Source organism: Taudactylus pleione, unplaced genomic scaffold, assembly GCF_031769625.1.
Source record: "Taudactylus pleione unplaced genomic scaffold, aTauple2 ptg000225l, whole genome shotgun sequence".
Classification (NCBI taxonomy): domain Eukaryota; kingdom Metazoa; phylum Chordata; class Amphibia; order Anura; family Myobatrachidae; genus Taudactylus; species Taudactylus pleione.
In genome coordinates this window covers 3,126,135-3,146,859 of record NW_028284627.1, presented here as the reverse complement: position 1 = coordinate 3,146,859, position 20,725 = coordinate 3,126,135, and the positions used below count along the sequence as shown (strand labels likewise).

Below are 20,725 nucleotides of genomic sequence, written 5' to 3'. Positions count from 1 at the left end.
ACATCTTTTAAAATGTGTCAGCCAGTAATGAATACATCCGTGCACCAACAAGGAGAACTGGAAAACATGCACTGTTAGAGGTCGCTGAGGACTGGAGTTGGGTAACACTGCTAACTTCATGCTTGTTTACATGTACTCAAATTACACAAATAACAGACCATAATTGTAAAGGATTTCAGTTACCATAGTATGATATTGACTTGCATGTTAGGAGGGATTATTAGAACAGCCCTCAGTTACCAGAAGTTGAGGCTGTTGATTTACCTACTAGGAAAGCATGGCTGTGCGATGGTTAGCATGCTACCTCATAGCACTGAGGTCTTGAGTTTGATTACCAGCAAGGCTCTGTCTGTATGGAGTTTTCATGTTCTTTCCATGTTAGCGTGGCTTCCCTCTGGCTGCTCTGGTTACCTCCCACACTTCAAAAGCATATTGGTAGGTTAAACAAAATAGAACCCTAGTGTGTGTATCCGTGTGATGGGGAATATATATTGTAAGCTCCACTGGGGTAGGAACAGATATGCATGACTAATATAATCTGTATAGCGCTGCGTAATATGTAAGCACTATATAAATAACGGTTGATAAATAGTGTACTTAGTCAGCCTCTCTCTCTCTATCCCCCCCTAAGAACATTTTAAATGAGTTATATAAATGTGTGCACATTCTGTGACGTGTCTGCTGCAAACAGCCCATTTGAATGATTGTTGTTGTTCTCATCATTTCGGAGAATACCTTCTCTTCTATGGAGTTAATCTTATTAGCCGCGATGATCTCGCAGGCGCAAGTCATTGCGACAATGGCCGCACCTTATGGCAGCCTGAATTCGCAGAATTTTGCTTGCAGTCCCATAGGGCTGCGAGCAACATTCTGCAAATTCGGGCTCAGTGCGGGCCGCAAAGGGTGCGAGGTACCGGTCCATTGCTGGCGTTTTAACGCCATTGCAACGGCAACTCGCACCCCTCGCGGCTAATTGGATTGACCCAATAAAATCCCCTCTTCCTCACTCAGCTTTGCACCACTGCCCTTATCTTACAACAGGTAAAATGACTTTCCATCTGTTTGCAGTTGCACTGGAGGAGAGTGGGAGGGGGAGAAGTAGGCCACGGAAGGACAAACGTGTGTAATGCAGCTCTCCCATGGTAAGAGGAAAAAAGACAATATTTTATTGTTTACTGCTCGGCACACAACACAAGTAAAATGGGCAAACATGCTGAGGTTAGAGTCCTGTTATTATAGCCCCTTTTCCTTTTTAGATTGTGTGGCCCTTCTGCTATACTTGCCTACTCTCCCAGAACATTCTGGAGATTTCCAAATTTCGGGTGGATTTCCAGGATGCCTGGAAGATTGGGCAAGTCTCCCAGAGGCTACCCACCATCAGGCCACCCGATGACGCGATTCGCTCTGATTCACAGTCTTGTGTGGTCATGCCCCTCCCTCTACTATGGTGGTTATCGCGACATTGGATAGTGGGGGGTGACTTAGTCGCACCGAAACAATATTCCTAAGTACTTAGCACACTATAAGCAAACGAAGACGCAAAACTGATTAAAAATTTGCACAATGGAGGAAAAAGTAGCAAAATCTAGTGTAAAAAGGCAAAAGAAAGGTTGATACGAGTGATCCTCGCCACGCATCGTTATCCGTAATCTGTGACTTTATGCGAATACGTTTGCAATAAAAATACTGATGTGAAGTGCCTAGTACACTATCAGCAAAGTAAGACGCAGAAATGAGAAAAAAAAAGTAGCAAAACTGAGAAAAAGCGTGCAGCACGGGATATATGGCAGGCATCCTGCATCATATACTGTAGTGCAAAAAGGATAGTTGTATGAGGACACATCTGTACATCTAGGGGAGTATTTACTAAAGTGCAGATTTTTAGCAGATTCTACTGATCATTTATCTAGCATCGATAATTAGAATCTGATTGGATGCTATGGGCAACACCTCCACTTCTAAAAACCCAGACTTTAGTAATTATACCCCTTAGAGTTCAAAGTTGGCTGTTCGTAAGACAGTGCGGCACTAACACAGGTGCTCCACACTTAAAAACTGAACAAAGCGGTTCTTTAATTACTAGAAGATGATCAGGGTGCCATTATTTGAAGTTGTTAGCCCCATATCACAAACATTTTGTATTCTTTATAAAAAGTGATATTTCTTTAATAAAAAAAAAAAAAATCCATTGTGGGTAGAAGCCCCCTTCATGACAAGAGACCCACAATTCCAGGAGCAATATTTTTCAGAAGCTGGACATCATCATAATTTATCTGCCTACACGGAACACATGCTTCCATTCACTGCTGTCAACAGTAGAGTAGGCGTCTGACAGTGGTTTCAGCCCTGTGTTTTGGATAATGATAACAAGCTATGTCCTAAAAAGAACAGTTTTATTGCTTTTGCCACACCAGAGCCACACTCATGTCATACGTTGAGGTGAACGAGTACATAGAGCACGGTGCCTTTAATTAATCATTATTTTTTTAAAGGGACACTACACAGAAACATTTACTAGTCTAAAAACAATGGGGGGCAATGATGAGCTCTGGTTCCCTCTAGAAAGTCCTACAACCAATCAGATTCTGACTATCATTTTATTAGTCCAGCTAAGAAAATAAAAGCAAATGTGATTGGTTGCTATGATAAAGCATCTCATTTATGTCTTGTAGTTCTCTGCTTGCTACATAAAATAAGGATAAGCCAATTTTGGAGAATTGCCTTGCTATCAGTTTTTTTAAATGTATGATGAATTATATTATCATAGTTAAATCTCATTTCCTCATTGGGAAAAGCTTACATTGAAGCCTATGGAAGTTATTTATGACCAGCCTGCAAATATGTAGTAACTCATAGCAACCAGACATTTGTTTTATTGTCTAACTTGAACTAGATCAGTGCAAATTGCTAATTGGTTGCTATGAGTTACTGTACATTTGTACTGTCAGTCAATAAATTCCTATGACTATTCTCAGGGAGAAGCAACACAATAGCTTCACGATAGAGAAAAAATAGGATTTTGGTACCTACCAGTAAAATCCTTTTCTCCGAATCCACAGGGGACACTGGAGATCTAGACACTGGTGTATAGACGGATGGATGAGAGGAGTTGGCACTTTACATTTTTTTTTTTTTTTTTTTTTAAATTGAGTTTATTTATAAAACTTTTTTCACATCAAAAACTCAATACAAGACACACAATCCCCCGCCCCTATGAACCCCCCCCAAAAATACATAAATAATAAAAAATAAAAAAAGGAAACACAATAAACAGCCATTTACATTAATACCAATGCACAGTCAAATCCGATATATAAGTAATACAGAACAAATTGTCTGCACAGAAGAAATCTCAGCTATTCAATGTAGCAGAAAAGTCATAAACAAAAAAAACTCAGTATATCAAGACATTATTGTGCCGTCTCGCTGGTCGCTAACCCATCAGCATCTGAAATCCCCCCACCTCCAGTAACATAATGGGAAGATGAGATCCATGGGCCCCAAATACGCTCATATTTGAGAATACAGTTACGCTTAGTATATAAAAAACGTTCATGCCCCACCACTTCATTCATCAACCCACACCATTCAGCAAAAGTATGGCCCCTAGATGCCATCCACGTACGGGCAATACAAACCTTTGCCAGAGTCATTGCAATAATCACATACTGGACCGTCAAACGATTAGCCCTGTCCACAAGACCCAATCCAAAAATACACATTTTAGGGGACAAAATGAGGATACCACGTTCCGTGTTGGTGACACAGTTAGTGACTTGGGACCAAAACACCTGGACAGCAGAGCACTCCCAGAGGAGATGCCAAAATGAGCACTGGGGAGTAGAGCATTTAGGACACTCATCTGAAGCTCCACATCCAAATCTATTCAATAATAGGGGGGTAAGATACACCCTGTGTAATAAAAAAAATTGTATCTGTTGAAATCGCACTGCAGAGGTGGCAGACACATGACTATTCAACATTAGAGACCACTCATCATCATCTAATGGACCCAAATCATCCACCCATTTAAGTCTAAGTGGTGCTAGTGTGTCATCAGAATTAACGGTTAGGAGGTAGGAATAAAGTCGAGAAATCAATCTCTTACCACTAGTCGCTTGCAGCACACCCCTAACTGGATCAGGAGTAAGTTGCGGAGGGCCAGAAGAAAACTGGACGGATAAGGCATGTCGAAGCTGTAAGTAGCGGAAAAACATAGAATTCGGGACCCCAAATTCAGTCCTAACAGTGTCAAAAGTTTTTAAGACCCCATCACTATATAACTGTCCGAGGGAGAAAAACCCCCTCCTGGACCACAAAGAGCAACAATCTAATAGGGCTAGCTCTCCAAGAGCAGAAGAATGCCATAAAGATAAATCAGGATCAATACCTTCTGTCCCCACTAAAGCACGGGCCTGTTTCCACAGTTTATGAGCCTGTGTGACCAATGGAGCTCCCCCCCGTAGGGCACCTGTCATCAAGTAATAATTGCAAAGGGAAACATCTTCTAGAAACAGCATATACCAATAAAGTAGGCAAATCCTGGCTCTCTTCACCCAAAACCCACCCCCGTAGATGAACCAATTGTGAGGCCAAATAATAAAGGCGGAAATTCGGCAATGCTAGGCCACCCAACGCTCCAGGTCTACATAGGGTCTTAAGTTTTATTCGAGAACGTTTTTCTGCCCAAACTAAAGAGGAGATATAACTATCTATCAGTCTAAATATACGAGGAGAGATATAAACAGGGGCCTGCTGAAAAACATAAAAATTTGGGGAGAACAATAATTTTTACCAAATTCACTTGACCTGTAACAGTCAAGGGAAGTTTATTCCAGACGCGCAGCTTGGATTTCAAGAAGTCAATTTGTGGCTGGACATTAAGTGGGACAAAGTCTGACATAGATGACGTTACCCAAATTCCCAAATATTTAAACCTGGAGGTCCATTCCAAGGGAGTATTCACAGCACCAACAGGAGTGGAAGGACCATGAACAGGAAGAATGCAAGATTTGTCCCAATTAATGTGTAGTCCAGAAAACCGTCCAAAAGAATCTACCACGGAGAGAAGGGTGATCAAAGACTCCGATGCATCAGACAAGAATAACAGCATGTCATCCGCATAGAGAGCCACCTTGTCAACCCTTTGCTGTATCTGAATCCCCCGTATTGTGGGGTGACTTCTGATAAGACATGCCAAAGGCTCGATGGCCAGGGCAAAGAGAGTCGGGGAAAGAGGACAGCCCTGTCTAGTACCTCTAGAGAGACGAAAAGAAGGAGAAACATACCCATTAATACAAATCCGCCCTAAAGGGGAAGAATATAGTAATTTAACACAAGCTATAAATCTAGGTCCCATCCCAAAATCAAACAGGATCTCCCAAAGATAGTGCCACTTTACAGAATCAAAGGCCCTGGTGGCATCCAAGGACATCACCACTGCCCCGTCATCCACAGAGTCCGCCAGTTGCAAAATCGAATATAATCTCCTAAGATTTTATGAGGTAGACTTCCCTGGCATAAAACCAGTCTGGTCAGGATGCACCACCTCACTAATTACCTTACTAAGCCTAAGTGCAAGCATTTTTGCCAATATTTTAATATCCGTAGAAAGGAGGGAGATCAGGTGATAAGAGCCAGGATCAAGGGGATCTTTGCCAGTTTTAGGGATCATAACAATAATGGCCTCTGACATAGAACAGGGAAGAGCACCTAGGTCACACAGTTCATTAAAAAGGTCAAGAAGCCTGGGAAAAAAGAAAAGGGCATGTTTCTTATAAATCTCAATGGGAATCCCATCCACCCATGGGGCCTTACCTCCCAGAAATGAAGAAACAGCAACCCCAACTTCCTCTACAGTAAATGGGGAGTCAAGAAATGCTCTGCTGTCCTGGGAAACGGATGGGAGGGATAGGTGTCCCAAATATTCAAATAATTCATCTAAAGTATAGTGGGCCTGGGAACAATAAAGACTAGCAAAATACTCATAAAACACCTTCGTAATAGCAGGTGTAGAGGAGTGCAAATTACCTAAGGAGTCCCGAATTTGAGCTACGACTGTGGTGGGTCGGACCTCTCTAGAAAGATAAGCCAGGAAAGCCCCAGATTTATCCGAATCTGAATAATAACTATGCCTAACAAATAGCAGACGTCTTCTGGATTTATCTAAGAGGAAATCAGATAAAAGTTTAGCGGCCTCCATATATGAGGATCTAGCAGTAATAGAACCAGAGGACAGATATCTCTGTTCCAACAAAGTACAATGATTTTCCAGCTCGGTCTCCTTTTTCTTATGAAAAGTTTTAATATTTATCACACTACCAATTAAAGAACCACGCAAGACGGCCTTAAAGGCATCCCACAGAATGTCAAAGGAAACAGAACTAGCGTTCTCAGCGAAAAAATTAGCCCATTGGGATTCCAATTCCGAGCACGCACCCATTAATGTAAGCCAGAAAGGATTAAATTTCCAAAAAGAGTGACCTCGTGGAGCAGCAACATCAATAGTCAGTATTAAAGGTGCATGATCCGACACACCACGGGACTGGTATTCCACCTCTACAACCTGTGGGACCAGCCTCCCGGATATCAGAGCAAGATCTATCCTAGAAAAGGAATGATGAGAGGCTGAAAAGCAAGAGTACCGAGCCAAGCGAGGATGCCGAACCCGCCAAATATCCACCAACCCAAGCTCATCTACTAAATTGGCAAAAGAATGAGGGGAGAGACCAGACACACTCGAACTTTCACGCCACCTATCCAGGGCAGGGTGTAACACATTATTAAAATCCCCTACACAAATAACCGGGGTATCAGGGGATAAAGAAATAAACTCAGCAGACTTTTTCAGGACCTCACTAGTATAAGGAGGGGGAATATAAACCGCAAGAATATGAAGTGGGGAGGAGTGAATAAATGCCCGTATGAAGACATATCTACCCAAGAGGTCAATTCTAACTTCGCACTTTAAATCTTTAAGTGTGAGTGTCTCCTCCCCTCTCTCTCCCAGAAGTCCCAGTTAGAGAACTGGAGCCCGAGGAGACGGAAACAGAATCAGAAGACATAAACTGAGCTGAAGGAATCAAACCACAAGGACGGCAAAAGCTGATAAAAAATATGGCCCCCAGATATGAAACTTATAAGAACAGATACTACACTTGATCTTAGCCAAAATGCCGAGAAGCGATATAGAAAACACACAGAACAACATAGCGCATACAATGAATGTAAAACAGAACACAATGGCAGGTAAAACAGAGCTTGGAGGGCGTCTAGTGTCCCCTGTGAAATCGGACAAAGAGATATTACTTGTAAGTATCAAAATCCTATTTTCTTCTTCATCCACCAGGGGACACAGGAGAACTAGGGGGTCTATTTACTAAGCAGTGTTAGGAGACAAAGTGAACAGTGATAAGGTGCCAGCCAATCAGCTCCTAACTGTCATCTCACAGGCTGTGTTTGAAAAATAATAGTTGGGAGCTGATTGGCTGGCACCTTATCACTTTTCACTCTGTCTCCTAACACTGTTTAGTAAATAGACCCCCTAGACACTGGGGATGTCCCAAAGTTATCCGCACTCGGGTGGGAGAGCCCTGAGTAACCTACCAACAAAAAACTCTTGCGACCAAAAGTAGGTTCTGAGGCCACAAAGGTAATGATTGGCCTATCTCTTAGTGCCAGACACACACTATAATAGTGGCGGCGGGTCCCAACTGAGAGAGAGGTTGTAAAGAACACGGCGCCTGCTCCTACTCCCGAGAGCAGTAATGGCCATCGGACCTAAGCCCCGCCCCTAACCGCATTGGACAGAGCCCCGGGCTATCCCTGGCTGGTCCGAACCGGCCCAAACTACCCCAGCTGCTTATTGGCAAACATTATAGACAGCGCCCATGCCAGGCGCCCGGCTGTAGGAATAGGGCTCTCTGTACATAGGCTGACAATGGGTACCTGCAATTATCTTCCCACTACATGCGTCACAAGCGCTAAGATATTGCAGCTGATATTGACAGATAGAAGTCATCTCTCTGGGGACAGTGGCAGGTGGGGAGTTTGACTGGGGTGTTACACCTGTCATACCGTAACGCAGGTGTCCTAAGGCGAGCTCAGGGAGGACAGACACCTCCCGTGGAAGAGAAGGACAAAAGCCCTTCTACTCACACAGGAAGCAATGACCAGCATCTGTTTCATTATTATACGTCCATATAAGCAATCGGAAAACTCATGCAACATATAATCAGCACATTAATCACTGTAACATTCAACGCTACAGATATATCCTCATACACTGGGTGTACTAATGCCATACGGCGATAGACACCTGCGCAACGGAGACATACCGTATGTTATTTAAATGTTGCGACTTATTCACATTGCAGCCGCAGCAAAAAGCCGCTCACATTGTACTGGAGACACTGGGCTGCGACTTTAATCACACAGGAATTGGAATAACACTCGTACACAGTCACACAGTGGAAGTTGCCACGAGGAAAAGCCGCAGAAGCCCCCATAGGAGCCCTTTTTATACAGATTCAGACATAAGCTGGGAACACACTATGCGATCTATTGAACGATCTATCGTTCCGACACAGATCGGAAAGACAGATGGTGCGGACTGCATAGCGTTTACGGGCTATCTGCGCATTCTCGTGGTCGCATGTGATATCGTCCAGTCGGCTGTGCACGGCCAACCGGATGATATCGCATGCTGTGCCATTGCAGGTAATGAAAGACGGAACGAGGGATCGTTCTGTTGTTCATTACATCGCTTTATGTGTACCCAAGGTACGATTTTTTGGCCCGTCATATCATCCGGGCACACATCGGCAGTTGTGTAGCCAGCTTTAGTCGAACACAGGTGTACAAATGCCAAAAGTCCTAGTGGTCAGGAAACCCTGGTAATGCAGTTTCGTTGCTTCTAGTTGTTATATTTATACAAATAACATGCACATTTTGAGTGTAAAAGATGCTCAGCACAGCAGAGTCCCAAGGGATCTAGTGCGCCGCGGGAGGCCACAATATAAAAGTACACATCTGTATTACCATTACACTAATGATGTGGTGGCTGGCATGGGCATGTATGTATGTTCATACAGTATCCCTGCCCTATAAACAAAAAAGGCTTATTATTTTTAGCAGATTCAGATATGTACTATAGGCAAAGTTGCTGACATTGTGGGACTTCCCTTCGGGAGAGATTGATAGAGGAGGTCTGAGGGGAAACTGCAGGGTTTGATGCCATGAATCGTGTTCTCATGTCCCCATCCTTGCTGGAAAATTTTGCATTTTGTGGCATTTTACAGTGGGAGGCAGTAGCCATGATGATGTGCAGTACAGCCAATCACAGCCTCTCCCTGCCCGCGGTACTGGACGGGATGCAGGAGAGTCTTCTACTAGAGATCTCCAAAATTCTGGACTTTCCCGGACCATCCAGGAGCGTAGGTAAGAATGGGAATATAACAGTGTCAACTGAAAGACATAAGCAGCTGTAGGGATATTCCCTATAATGGGGATTCCCACTTTAACAGAGGGCAGTTGAGATTTTCTATTTTATGCAATTAATCCACGTGAAAAACCAAGTTATGTTGTGGAAATTGCTGGAGGGCTTATACAAGCCAACAGACAAAGTCGTCTGGAGGTGGACAAGCCAATTAAAAGACACAAGCAGCATATGAACAATATATTTCCAAAGTAATCTCTTCTGCCTGCATCTACAGTATTTTTTTGAAAAAACTTTTTCTCTAAAATAATTCGAGGGGCTCACACTTTTCTATTGCTAAAGGCAAACCACATGGAAATCTCCCCCTTGGGCCACATAACTATAACAATGTGAAGATTGCACACTTACCAATACCTGCAACACTGAATAATATAGATGTTCTAAATCAGGGCAGGCAATACCCTACTATTACATGAAGATAAACCATTGGGACATCCTTGTCTAGGTCACAGAGTTTCTCTCGCGTACTATATGCTTGTATAACACCTACACATGTTCTTTACTAAACACTTTTTTTTCACATTCTCTTTTTTTTGTTCCTGATTTGGCTCTCAGGGGGGAAAAAAGATATAAATTGTGGCATCGGTGGGGAAACATGGGTGCGATGCATTATATAGCAATGTTCTATATGCTGCTACAAACACTACCACTCGCTTTATTACACCCTGTAATGATAGGTCTCTATACAGGCGAGATATAAAAATACCAGCTCTGCCACAAAAGAACACTTGCACCTAATTTAAAAAAAAAAAAAAGTTAAAAATGATACCATAAAATAACTATGGTTTATCGGATGAATATGTTTTAATTTCTTATTGCTGTTCAGTTAGGGAAGTGCAACAGTTGCCTACAGCAATGATTACTAAAGACTGATGTTATTTCAGAAACTGTTTTTCTTGTCTATGGGAAAAGATACCTAAGGTACGTGCTGGAAGTATTACAGCTGCTGTGCTTTGTACTGAGGTGCCATCAATGTGGATGGCAAGAAACATATCACTATGACAGGAGTTCTCAAAATTGTTGTACCATTAAGCAGAATGTCTACCATATTTGCTCAACCTTCATTAGCCTGGAGACAACCACTGTTGTGAGTGTTCTGAGAACAGCAATTTCCAACCTACCAGTATTTTAAGAACCCCAATTACCACTGTACCGGTGTTCTGAGAACCCTATTTGCCATTGTACCAAGGTTCTGGGAACTTTGCAATTGAACCAGTGTTTTGAGAACCCCAATTGCCATTGTTCCAATGATTGCAGAACTGGATTTGCTTTTGTACCAGTGTTCTGGGAACCCCAATTGCCGTTGTACCAATGTTCTGAGAACCCCAACTGCCATTGTACCAATATCGTATGAACCCCATCTGCCATTGTACCAGTGTTCTGAGAACCCCAATTTTCATTATACTGATGTTCCAAGAACCCCTATTAAAATCACAACCATCGTTTTATTTCAATATCAGTAGATATACCACATAATAACACATAATATCTTTCCATTCTCTCATTAATTTTGAATGCCTACACCTTATAACAGGTTGGTTACGTCATTCCGGTATCTTTACTCTTCTTCTCTCCCTACCCCTAACCCTCTCTCCCCAATGCCTAAACTTAACCCCCACCTCCACTCCCCACATCCTAAATCTAACCTTCCCCCCTTAGTGCCTAACCCAAACCCTCTCCCTAGTGCTTAACACTAACCCTCCCCCCAACCCCGCTACTTACTTTCGGTATGCTGGCGGTCAGGATGCTGGGGTCAGGATTCTGATAGGTGTTGGGATTCTGGTGCCGGAATCCCTACTGTCGGGGTTATGACCACATCCGCCCCCCCGTATTACAAATCTTTAAAGTCTTATTGCAAAGTTACAGGCAAGGGGTAGAACTCGTGATTCAACCCAATCACAGTTTGGTAACATGCAGATTGCAGTCATTAGCCAACCAACATCTAAATCCTGCCCAGACCAGGTTCCTATGTGGATCCTGTAGGAACGCAACCTTTGTCGCACTAAGCTATGCTCTATTAATTAGTCACACCTTCTTTATGTAGACTAGTCCATAGTACTGCAAACACAAGTCATGCCTTTAAAATCCTTTAAGATCCTTTTATACTAAGGCTGGGTACACATCTGAACAATTTGTAATTTTAACGATCTTTCGCCCAATTTCCCTTGAGGTTAGAAGAAACTATACTGAGTGTACACATTGTACTATCGTATCGTTTGATCGCATATGATTTATCGCTGCTCTCGTACACATTACAACGATCCCTTGCTAACATATGAGGTAAAAATTGGCTTAATCGGACAGTCATATCATCTGGTCATACGGTTGGCTGCACAGAATCAGTATGATTTACCGCCGGCCGCATGACCGGCGGTTCAAATCCCGAAAGCGGCTGCCCGACACAGGAGGAAATCCCGATCGTCCTAAGGTAAGTACTAACTAACCTAATTCTACCCCCTAACCCTCCCTTAGGGGGTGCCTAACCCTAACCTCTCCCCAAAGTGCCTAACCCTAACCCTCCTCTAAGTGCCTAAACCTAAGCCCCCCCTTCCCTGCAGTCTAGACTTAAGTCCCCCAGGGGGGTGCCTAACCCTAACCCCCTCTTCCCCTAGCCTAAACCTAACCCTCCCGGGGAGTGCCTAACCCTAACTTCTCCCCCGGGAGTCCTAAACCTAATCCTCCCCCCCCCCGCGGATTTCCGCGCCCGTCGCCCAGTTTACCTTTGATCGGTAAGCCGGGTGTCGGGCTCCCGGCATATGTCTAATGACAGGCGTCGGGATTTTGACGCCTGTCATTAGTGCCTTGCTGGGATTAAGCAGTCGGGAAGCCGGCTGTTGGGATTAGGTCCACCGGCTGCATACTGGCCGTACACAGGGCCCGATTCAGAGCCGGACGCTATTTGCGCTCGCTCGTTCAGAAAAAAGGGGTGGCTATTCAAATGAACCGTTCACTCTTTGCGGTCTGTTCACGCCTATATGTCTGAACGAGCGAACAAAACTTGCGGTCGTTTTTTGGGAAACTACGCCCCCTGGCCGCTCGCATCCTACGTCATGTCCGCTATTTATTAGATTAATCGAGTACATCGACCAGCGTATGAACTGCTCGCTATTCTTGTGGTTGGTTTTTCCTACCGCAATCATGTGAGCAGTTCCGACTATAAAATAACCCACTGACGTGGTCAATGACGCTGCTGTATTAATTATGCACACCCATAAAACGCCAGTTTTGACCTTTAAGCACACCTGCGTTCTGATCTCCACTCCCCGTTTTCAAGCACCTTCCCCTGTTACCACCCACATACGCCTCCTCCTGTCACTCAAAATAGCAGGCACTCGCTATTTAGCGAACAAACGATTTTCGGCCGCAGTGACTGGTCGTGCAAGCGTATTACGATCCGTACACATTTAGCAGTTGTGCAAACATCGCTCGGAACGAACGAGCGGCCGCTTACGAGCGGCTCTGAATCAGGCCCACACTACACTGTAGGAACCAAATCGCATACAATATCATCTGATTGACTGTGCAGCACGGCCAACCAGAAGATCTCATATGCGACTAGTGGGCGAGCGCAATTGTGCCCACACATTATACAAAGTAGACGATTTGTTGTTCCGATACGGCAAATCATCCAGATATCGTTCAGGTGTGTACCCGTCCTAAGTTAACATTTCCCAACCTCGGTAAAACACACATGAAGTTATTTTCTGCTATAGAGTTCTTTTCTTCGCCAAGAAATAAAAGTTTGACAAAATGAACCCTAGTTTGTGTACAGTGGGCTCAATTCAGACCCGCTCGCTAGATGCGTTCACACGCACCCAGCGCATGCAAATCTGGCACACACCCAGCATGGCAGGCAATCGCACGGCAAGGCATTAGCACGCCCACTATGTCTTGGCGTGCGATCGCTCTGTGTATGCAGACGCCCACCAGCCTGTCTTAGGACGCCCACTTGCGCACATTATCTCCTGGATGTGTGTGCTACCATCGGTAAATCGAGTACCATCGGAAGCGAACGCAGCGATTGTGGTTAACTATACCCTACCGAAAGCACTGCGAGCATTTCAGTGTGAAATACAACCAGGTGACGTGTACAATGGCGCTGCCTGTTAATTATGCACGCCTCTGAAATGGCGTTAAGACACTCAGGCACGCCTGCGTTCACACCTCCACTCCCCCGTTTCTAGTCCTGTCACCACCCACAAATGGCTCCTCCTGACACTCATTGTACAGGGCAGTCTATGCGCGGCGAGCGTATGCTTTCCGATCGCTCGCACTGGTTTGCGCACGCACACTGCGATGCATACGCACAATGCAAAAGTAAGCTGGCTGCGTGCAAATGATATATAAAGAATGTTAAATCCTGTCCTGCTCCTGGTGAGATTTCCATCAGACAGAATGACTGTTTTGGAAGCAGACATGGGGCGATTGGTTAAATAAGTAAATGTAGACCCAAATAACCTCAGATACTAATCCCATTCATCAATATACCTGAAAACAACTGTAAGTAAATGTATTTTATGTTGCATCTGATGCTTGAGATACAATTTAGATTACAGGAGAAGCCTTTCAATGCACCTCAGATGTCTTATCAGTAATCCTATTAAACAACAGTGACAGATAGTATAGAACAACAGGTTTAAGTGATGTAGATATTAATGTAAAACATTCATTCTTGTCATTGTATAAAACCTAAATAGACTATACTGTTTACAATTAAGTTTTATTTGTGTCAAATTGCACCTTAAATTCAGTTACCCTTAATAACAGACCTGTTGCATTTCTAATTCACATATAAATAACCACCCATATAACATATTCCAGTTATTTAATCTTTGATCCCTTTTGTCCTGACTGGTGGAACTGCTGGGAGTTGTGGTACTGCACTCTCCTGCTACCTGAGCAGTGTATTATAGGTGGGGGTGTTAGAGGCGCCCTAAAACTTCAGAAGCATTAGGCACACACCTAGGAGACAGATCACGCCACAATGTGATGAGGCTACACCCTCGTTGTGACATGGACCTTTTTGGGATGAGGGTATTCAGCTTTCAAAAATACAAATTCTGTCAGGTATGGCTTAGCTAAAACACTAAATGGATTATACAGGAACAGTGTAACTGGCAAATGTAACAAAGGATAACTACTTGTAGCCAGTTACACTATAGGCAATTCTGCACCTTGAAGTAAGGTAAACACCGAAGTATAAAGCAAAATAAGGTACTTCCGTATCTTTGCGACCCCTGGTTGTGCTACTTGAGTATCTTCACTATTCAGTGAAGATACGCAAGTAGCGTAAACTATAGGAAATACTATTCGGACCCTTGCGGGCTTGCTGCGCTCGCCACACTGCGGGCACGGTGGCTCGCTTCGCTCGCCACATGGATTTATTCCCCCTCCATGCCCACTTGGATGGTAGGGAATAACGTTGGATGGTAGGGAATGACGTTGGACACTGGCTTATAAGCTTGTGTCAAACGTCATTCCCTACCATCCAAGTGGGCATGGAGGGGGAATAAATCCAAGTGGCGAGCGAAGCGAGTTCGCAAGGGTCTAAATAGTATTTCCTGAAGTTTACGCTACTTGCGTATCTTCAACACACATCCAGCAGGGGGCCGCAAAGATACGGAAGTACCCAAAATAATTTGATCTTTACGTGCACCCGACACCTATACGAAGTGTAGGCAGCCATTATGTGAGCGAGGGTCTATATTCATGAAAAGGCAGCCCGGATTTGACCAAGAACTAATGACATCACTGAGTCGTGAGGCACTTCCTGCCCAAGCCTCATCAAAATCACTCACTAGTCAAAAGGAAAAAGGTAATTTCAACCCATAAAATGGCTGCCCGAACTGTGTGTAGGTGACAAGTAGATGTAGACAGCTCCTCATTGCTCACTACCTGATACAGACAATGGCTAACACAGGAAAGGGGTTAGCAATGCATCGGTGCTGGAATACAATTATATTGCATACACAGAAATACAGGAATATTTAGCCTCTCACCTCAGACATTTCATGGACTAGCAGCAGAGGGATATTGATGGTAGTAATATCGTGGGTGCAGCACACTTTCAAGATGTTTCTTAAGCCCATAATTGCAGGATGACGGGCGGTGATATTTCCACTTCTCACATTATCATCCACACAGAGATGAAAAACCACATGGCTTTCAGAAAGGTTCGAGTGTCTGGTCACGTAAAACTCCCCTGCAAAACAGAATCCGTGAGAGCTATGATGGAATCTAAAACACAGTCACCCAGATAACTAATGTATCGTCATCAGACCATGCAGAATGTAAACGAAGAAGGAAGCGACAGAGTCACCACACATTCTAGTAACCTAAAAAGAAAAAAGCATGTTTCCCTTTTGGTGTAAAAATGTTGCTACCAAAATGATTCTACATTTTTACCAAACAACCAACTTCACCAACATTGCCCAATGCTGCCTGCCAGTCTCTTGCAGCCTCTGCCAATGTCAGGGTGCTATCGAAGTAATTTAACGGCCTACTTTAGCTTCATTGTTTCCTCTCAACAAGTCTCATTACTTAAAAACAGCTGTTGTTGCTCCAGATATATAATACCTAAGGCTAAACCAAGAAACACCTGCAGTTTCACATGTCGGCGGCTTCTCTACAGGTATCGCAGTGGCTGTGATTTCATTGGATGTAATCTAGACTGGATCTCCACATTAGCATGGCAGTCTCATCCCTGCTATTATGGAAAGAAAACCTAACCACAACTGCAGAGAGAGAGGGGAGAATGTAAGAAATACGGGGTAAGTTGGGGAGGAGAAGAGATGCAGACACGGAAATGATGCTGGGTACAGGCTGTGAATGGTGGGCATGTAGCATTTTACAATGGGCGTAGACTATATGGTTGGCATGGATACGTTTTCTAGGCTCAGAACTGTTTGGCGGGTGAAACGTATGTTAGGTGCTGGCGATCTGCGAGTATGAGCCATGTTAGGATGGACACAGGCTACTGTGCAGGACACAATATATAGTGTCCCTCCCCTGCTACAAGCAGTACTAAGGTCTTACCATTCTGTACATGAGTGCATTTATCTCCTATCCCATACTGTGCTAAGAGTAGGATCAGCAGTGGTTGTATAATGCTAGCAGGGTACTGTGTTGGCATAAGGTTGTTATACTGGCACAACATTTATTTAATTGGCATGGGGCCGTGGTGTGTGTACATCATGCACGGCGAAGTCTGTACATGGTGGACACAATGCAGTTATAGTGGCCAGCAGGTACTGCCTACATAAATTGGGCATGAGGCTCTGAGCTGTATTCAATTAGAGGCGAAAAGTTGGAAACTTTTCTCCTGTCCGACTTTTCGTCTCATTCGCCAGTTACAGAGGCGAATTCATTCCGTGCGCGTCCCCGTTTTTCGCCTAATTCAATTGCAGAACAGGCGAAAACGGAAATAGGCAAATGCGGAACAGGCGAAAAGTACTGAAAGAATTGGGGAAATCAGTCTGTACCCCAGAAAAAGATACACTAACATAGGGAATCAATATAGATGTGTACTAATAGCCCTAATAAAGCTATTTTGGGTACTTTAGTGGTGTAAATTGCTTGCTATTAGCGTCTTTGTAAAAGTGGTGAAGAATGGCATAAAGCTGTATTTTTTGGTGAAAATAAGTAATCCTGTCAAATTTGGGGTACATGAAAATGGGTACTAGCATGTTTTTATGTCTCTAAAGTGAAGTTTTTAAAAACATCAAAAACCCACCTACTGCATGCACCTGCAATCCCAAACACATCTGACCCATACTTGGGAACCCCCAAGAAGTCTATTTCGCTAGTGTTTATGCTTGGTCCCCCCACTTTATAAATTATGACATGTCTTTTTTGGGGTGTTCTTAAGTGTTTGTGTAAGTTTTTTTTCAGATTTGTCCTTTGGGGGGCTGTCCCAAGGGTTCCGAGTCGTTTCCCCATGTTTGCACCCCAAAATAAAGATTTTTTGCACTTCTTCTCACCTGCTAGTGATTGGAGAAACTTTTTGCCGAATTCAATGCATCGAGTTTCAGCTTAGGAGAAATCATCATGGAATTGAATTAGGCGAAAAGTTTTTAGGCAATATTTTCGCCAAAAAACAGGCGAAAAAGGCTTTTCGCCTCTAATTGAATACGGCCCTGTGTTTGATAGAGGTTTTATACAGTAGGCATGAGACTGGGGGAAAGGTGGGCATGAGGTATGGCATACTGGCCGCTGGCTGTATATGGCGTGCATGAGACTGGGGGAGGTATGAGACATACTAAGAGGAACATGGCTATGCTGTCCGGACACTTTGTGTGCTCTGACACAATACAGAACTATGTAACGTATTCTAGCTGCATCACACACCACTTACGTTTTCATAATATTGTGCACCCCACAACATCAGTCTATCATTGTGTAGCTCCCAACAATGTAACCCCCACCCTAAAATAATATATATACCCTACTACAAAAACTCTCGTTTGTGTTTTTAAAGAAACAGGTGTTAGGGTGGAGTTTACATTCTAAGGGGGGTATCCAATTAGCCGCGGTAAATTACCACGGCTAATCACCTCGCCCGGGGCTATCCAATTAGCCCCGAAGTCAGCCTGACGCTGGCACTTATCGGGACCTGATGTGTCCCGAAAAAGAATCCACGATAATAGTTGTTTTTTTCACCTGAAAAAAGGCGAGAACACACTGGTGCTGCGATAAGCTCGCGGACCTACTGTATGTGTTTTCAGGAGAACTATCCTATTATTTCGACCAAAATAATAGGATAGGGTGAAAGAAACATCGACGAAAATCGGGTATAACTGGCAAAAAATCCCAGTTTTTCGATGATCGCGGGGAACAATTAGCACCCCAAACAATGTTCTGGGTTAATTGGATACTGCTCTAAGCCTTAAAGCCTTATTGAAATTGAATATATCATAAGCTAAAGCAGCAGTTGAAACCCCAAAGGATGGAACTACAATGAGAGCTATAGAGACAAGTGAAGAGTATTGCTAGCGTAATAAAGGGTTTATTCACCTGGTAATAAATTAGAGTGGTTACGCTCTGTGTTTTTCACCTTATCGCCACGTCCATCATTCCCGTTTGCAGGCTCTGTTAAAAGAAAAAAATAAATAATCAACTAAATTATTATTTATTTTAACCATGATTATAAAGACATAACAGAGGCATTAGAGCAGGGGTGGGCAATTAGCGGCCCTCCAGCTGTTGTTGAACTACAAATCCCAGCATGCATTGCAACGGTTTTTGCATGGTCAAATAGCAAAACTGTAGCCGGGCATGTTGGGATGTGTAGTTCTAACACACCTGGGGGGACGCTAATTGCCCACCCCTACATTAGAGTGTTCTGTGTGGCATTGTTGATAGTGAACCTCTATGAGAGTTATAGGCATAGAAAGGTCGGCAGTGCCCTTTGGCACATGGGTCAGCATAACAAGGAAGACTGTGCAAGTCTGAGCGGTGGAATGGGCACTGTACAATTGGTAATATGTCGCTTAGAGTCATTAATGCACCTCTGGGAGGGTTTCAACAATAGGAGGGAACCCTTATGAGTGCAATTCTGCACAGTCAGCAATGTTCTCCAGGTCGTCTATAGGTTTCTTAGCCTCATAGGGTGCAATATTCAGAAAACAGGGAATGTATAGTGGCATGGCCAGCGTGTAGGAGGGAGGCATGGCTAATAAAATCCGATGGCTGCACTTTGGCTGTTGTGTGAACAAAATCTCCATAAAGATTAAATCACATCAATTAGCTCATTCCTGTCAACAATACACAGCGCTCATGTAAGATGCATTTAAAGATCATTCTGTACACATGACCTTGGCCACTATTAAATGCTTGTCACCAGCGCACAGCAAATCCTCGAAGAAGTCAAACATGTGCATTGGCGAGTGCGGAAACACAATCTCACTAGAAATGACTTAATTCCCATGGGAGGACCTAGAATGTCTCCTTACTTACACGGGATTGTTAAGCTTACATCTGTCTTCAGACCAGAAAGGAGCATGGCACACCATGTCCAATATACATGAAAACGTGTCATCAGATGTACAAAAAGGTCCCCTGACAGCCTATAAGAGGATCAGCCTGATAAAGTTACTCGCTGGGAAGATTTTTGGCACCCGCAACATATTCTCTATAACCCTTTAATGGTGCATGAAGCACTTGTAGTTTCCATTTGGGATAATTGTATTTTTGAGTAGTGGGCTAAGGTTACGGTTGGGAGCCTTGTTTATCCCTGAGGTATGAGGCGGGAGAGGAGGTTGTTGCAGGACATGAGCTAAAGGAGGACAGGCATAAAACGCCAACTATTTTGGTATCTTGGCTATGTGCAGGGGGAATCCTGCCTATCAACCACACATGCAGATGGATTACAAAGAAAAATAAATAAAATATATATATATATCTACCTTAAAGTGGAACCAATCAACTATCTATATCCTGACTCACAGTGGGAGCAGCCATGTTTTGGGTTGAACCCAATATTTACAAGGATGCAGCCTATCCAGGGCTGGATTAATGGCCACATGGGCTAGGTAGGGACTGAAAATGATCAAGGGCTATTGTGAGAAGGAGCTGTGACTAGTGCTGTGGGTGTGGCCAGTGCCATGTGGGCGTGATCAGTGTTATGTGGGTGTGTCCAGTGCCGTGCAGATGTCACCAAGGTAATGTCTAGATCCCCTTCACGAAGAGGACCCTGTAGTCATCAGCTTCTGTCCGACGTCATTCCCTATCATCCACGTGGATATAGAAGGGGAATAGAATGTTGTGGCGAGCGAAGCGAGCCCGAAGCATGGCGAGCAAACAAGTTTCTTCTTTAGGTGGACTTTATGGGCATGGAATCGCACTTCTGCCCTCACTCATGTCACTTCCAGGTCCTTAGCATGAAGGGGAAATAAGCTCTATGTCACGCTGGGAGGCGGTTTTCTGGAAGCTGAGGCCTGAGGCTGCGGGAGGAAACGGAGGCGAGGGGCCTGAATGTACGACCTCCACATCCACGGGTCTTGGTCGTTGGCGAGACCTAGTCAAAGATGCGGAATCTAACCCACGAGATGGTGTTCGCCAGTGACCCCACCAATCGGGATATGGGCTTGAGCTGCACCTCGTAAGCAGGTCGCGGCCCTTTGACTAGGTGACCAAAGCCTGCGGGAAAAAAGGAGAGACGAACACTCGTGGCCCAAAGGGTTGGTGCCAGTAAGGGGCACGTAGGGACACTGTACTTGAGGTACAAGGAAG

General features: G+C 44.1%; 1 protein-coding gene and 1 pseudogene across 3 annotated transcripts in view; both read right to left on the bottom strand.

The window, feature by feature from the left end:
- Positions 1-20,725, bottom strand: part of FERRY3 (FERRY endosomal RAB5 effector complex subunit 3) — a 70,490-nt gene that overhangs the window by 9,998 nt on the left and 39,767 nt on the right. For all 3 annotated transcript variants that reach the window (XM_088478908.1, XM_088478909.1, XM_088478910.1), the window contains exons 10-11: positions 18,509-18,583; positions 15,496-15,698 (exon numbers count right to left, since the gene is read on the bottom strand). In XM_088478908.1, the coding sequence (XP_088335034.1) occupies positions 15,496-15,698; positions 18,509-18,583 (278 nt within the window). The remainder of the gene's footprint in view (positions 1-15,495; positions 15,699-18,508; positions 18,584-20,725) is intronic.
- Positions 7,076-7,187, bottom strand: LOC148517215 (U2 spliceosomal RNA; annotated as a pseudogene).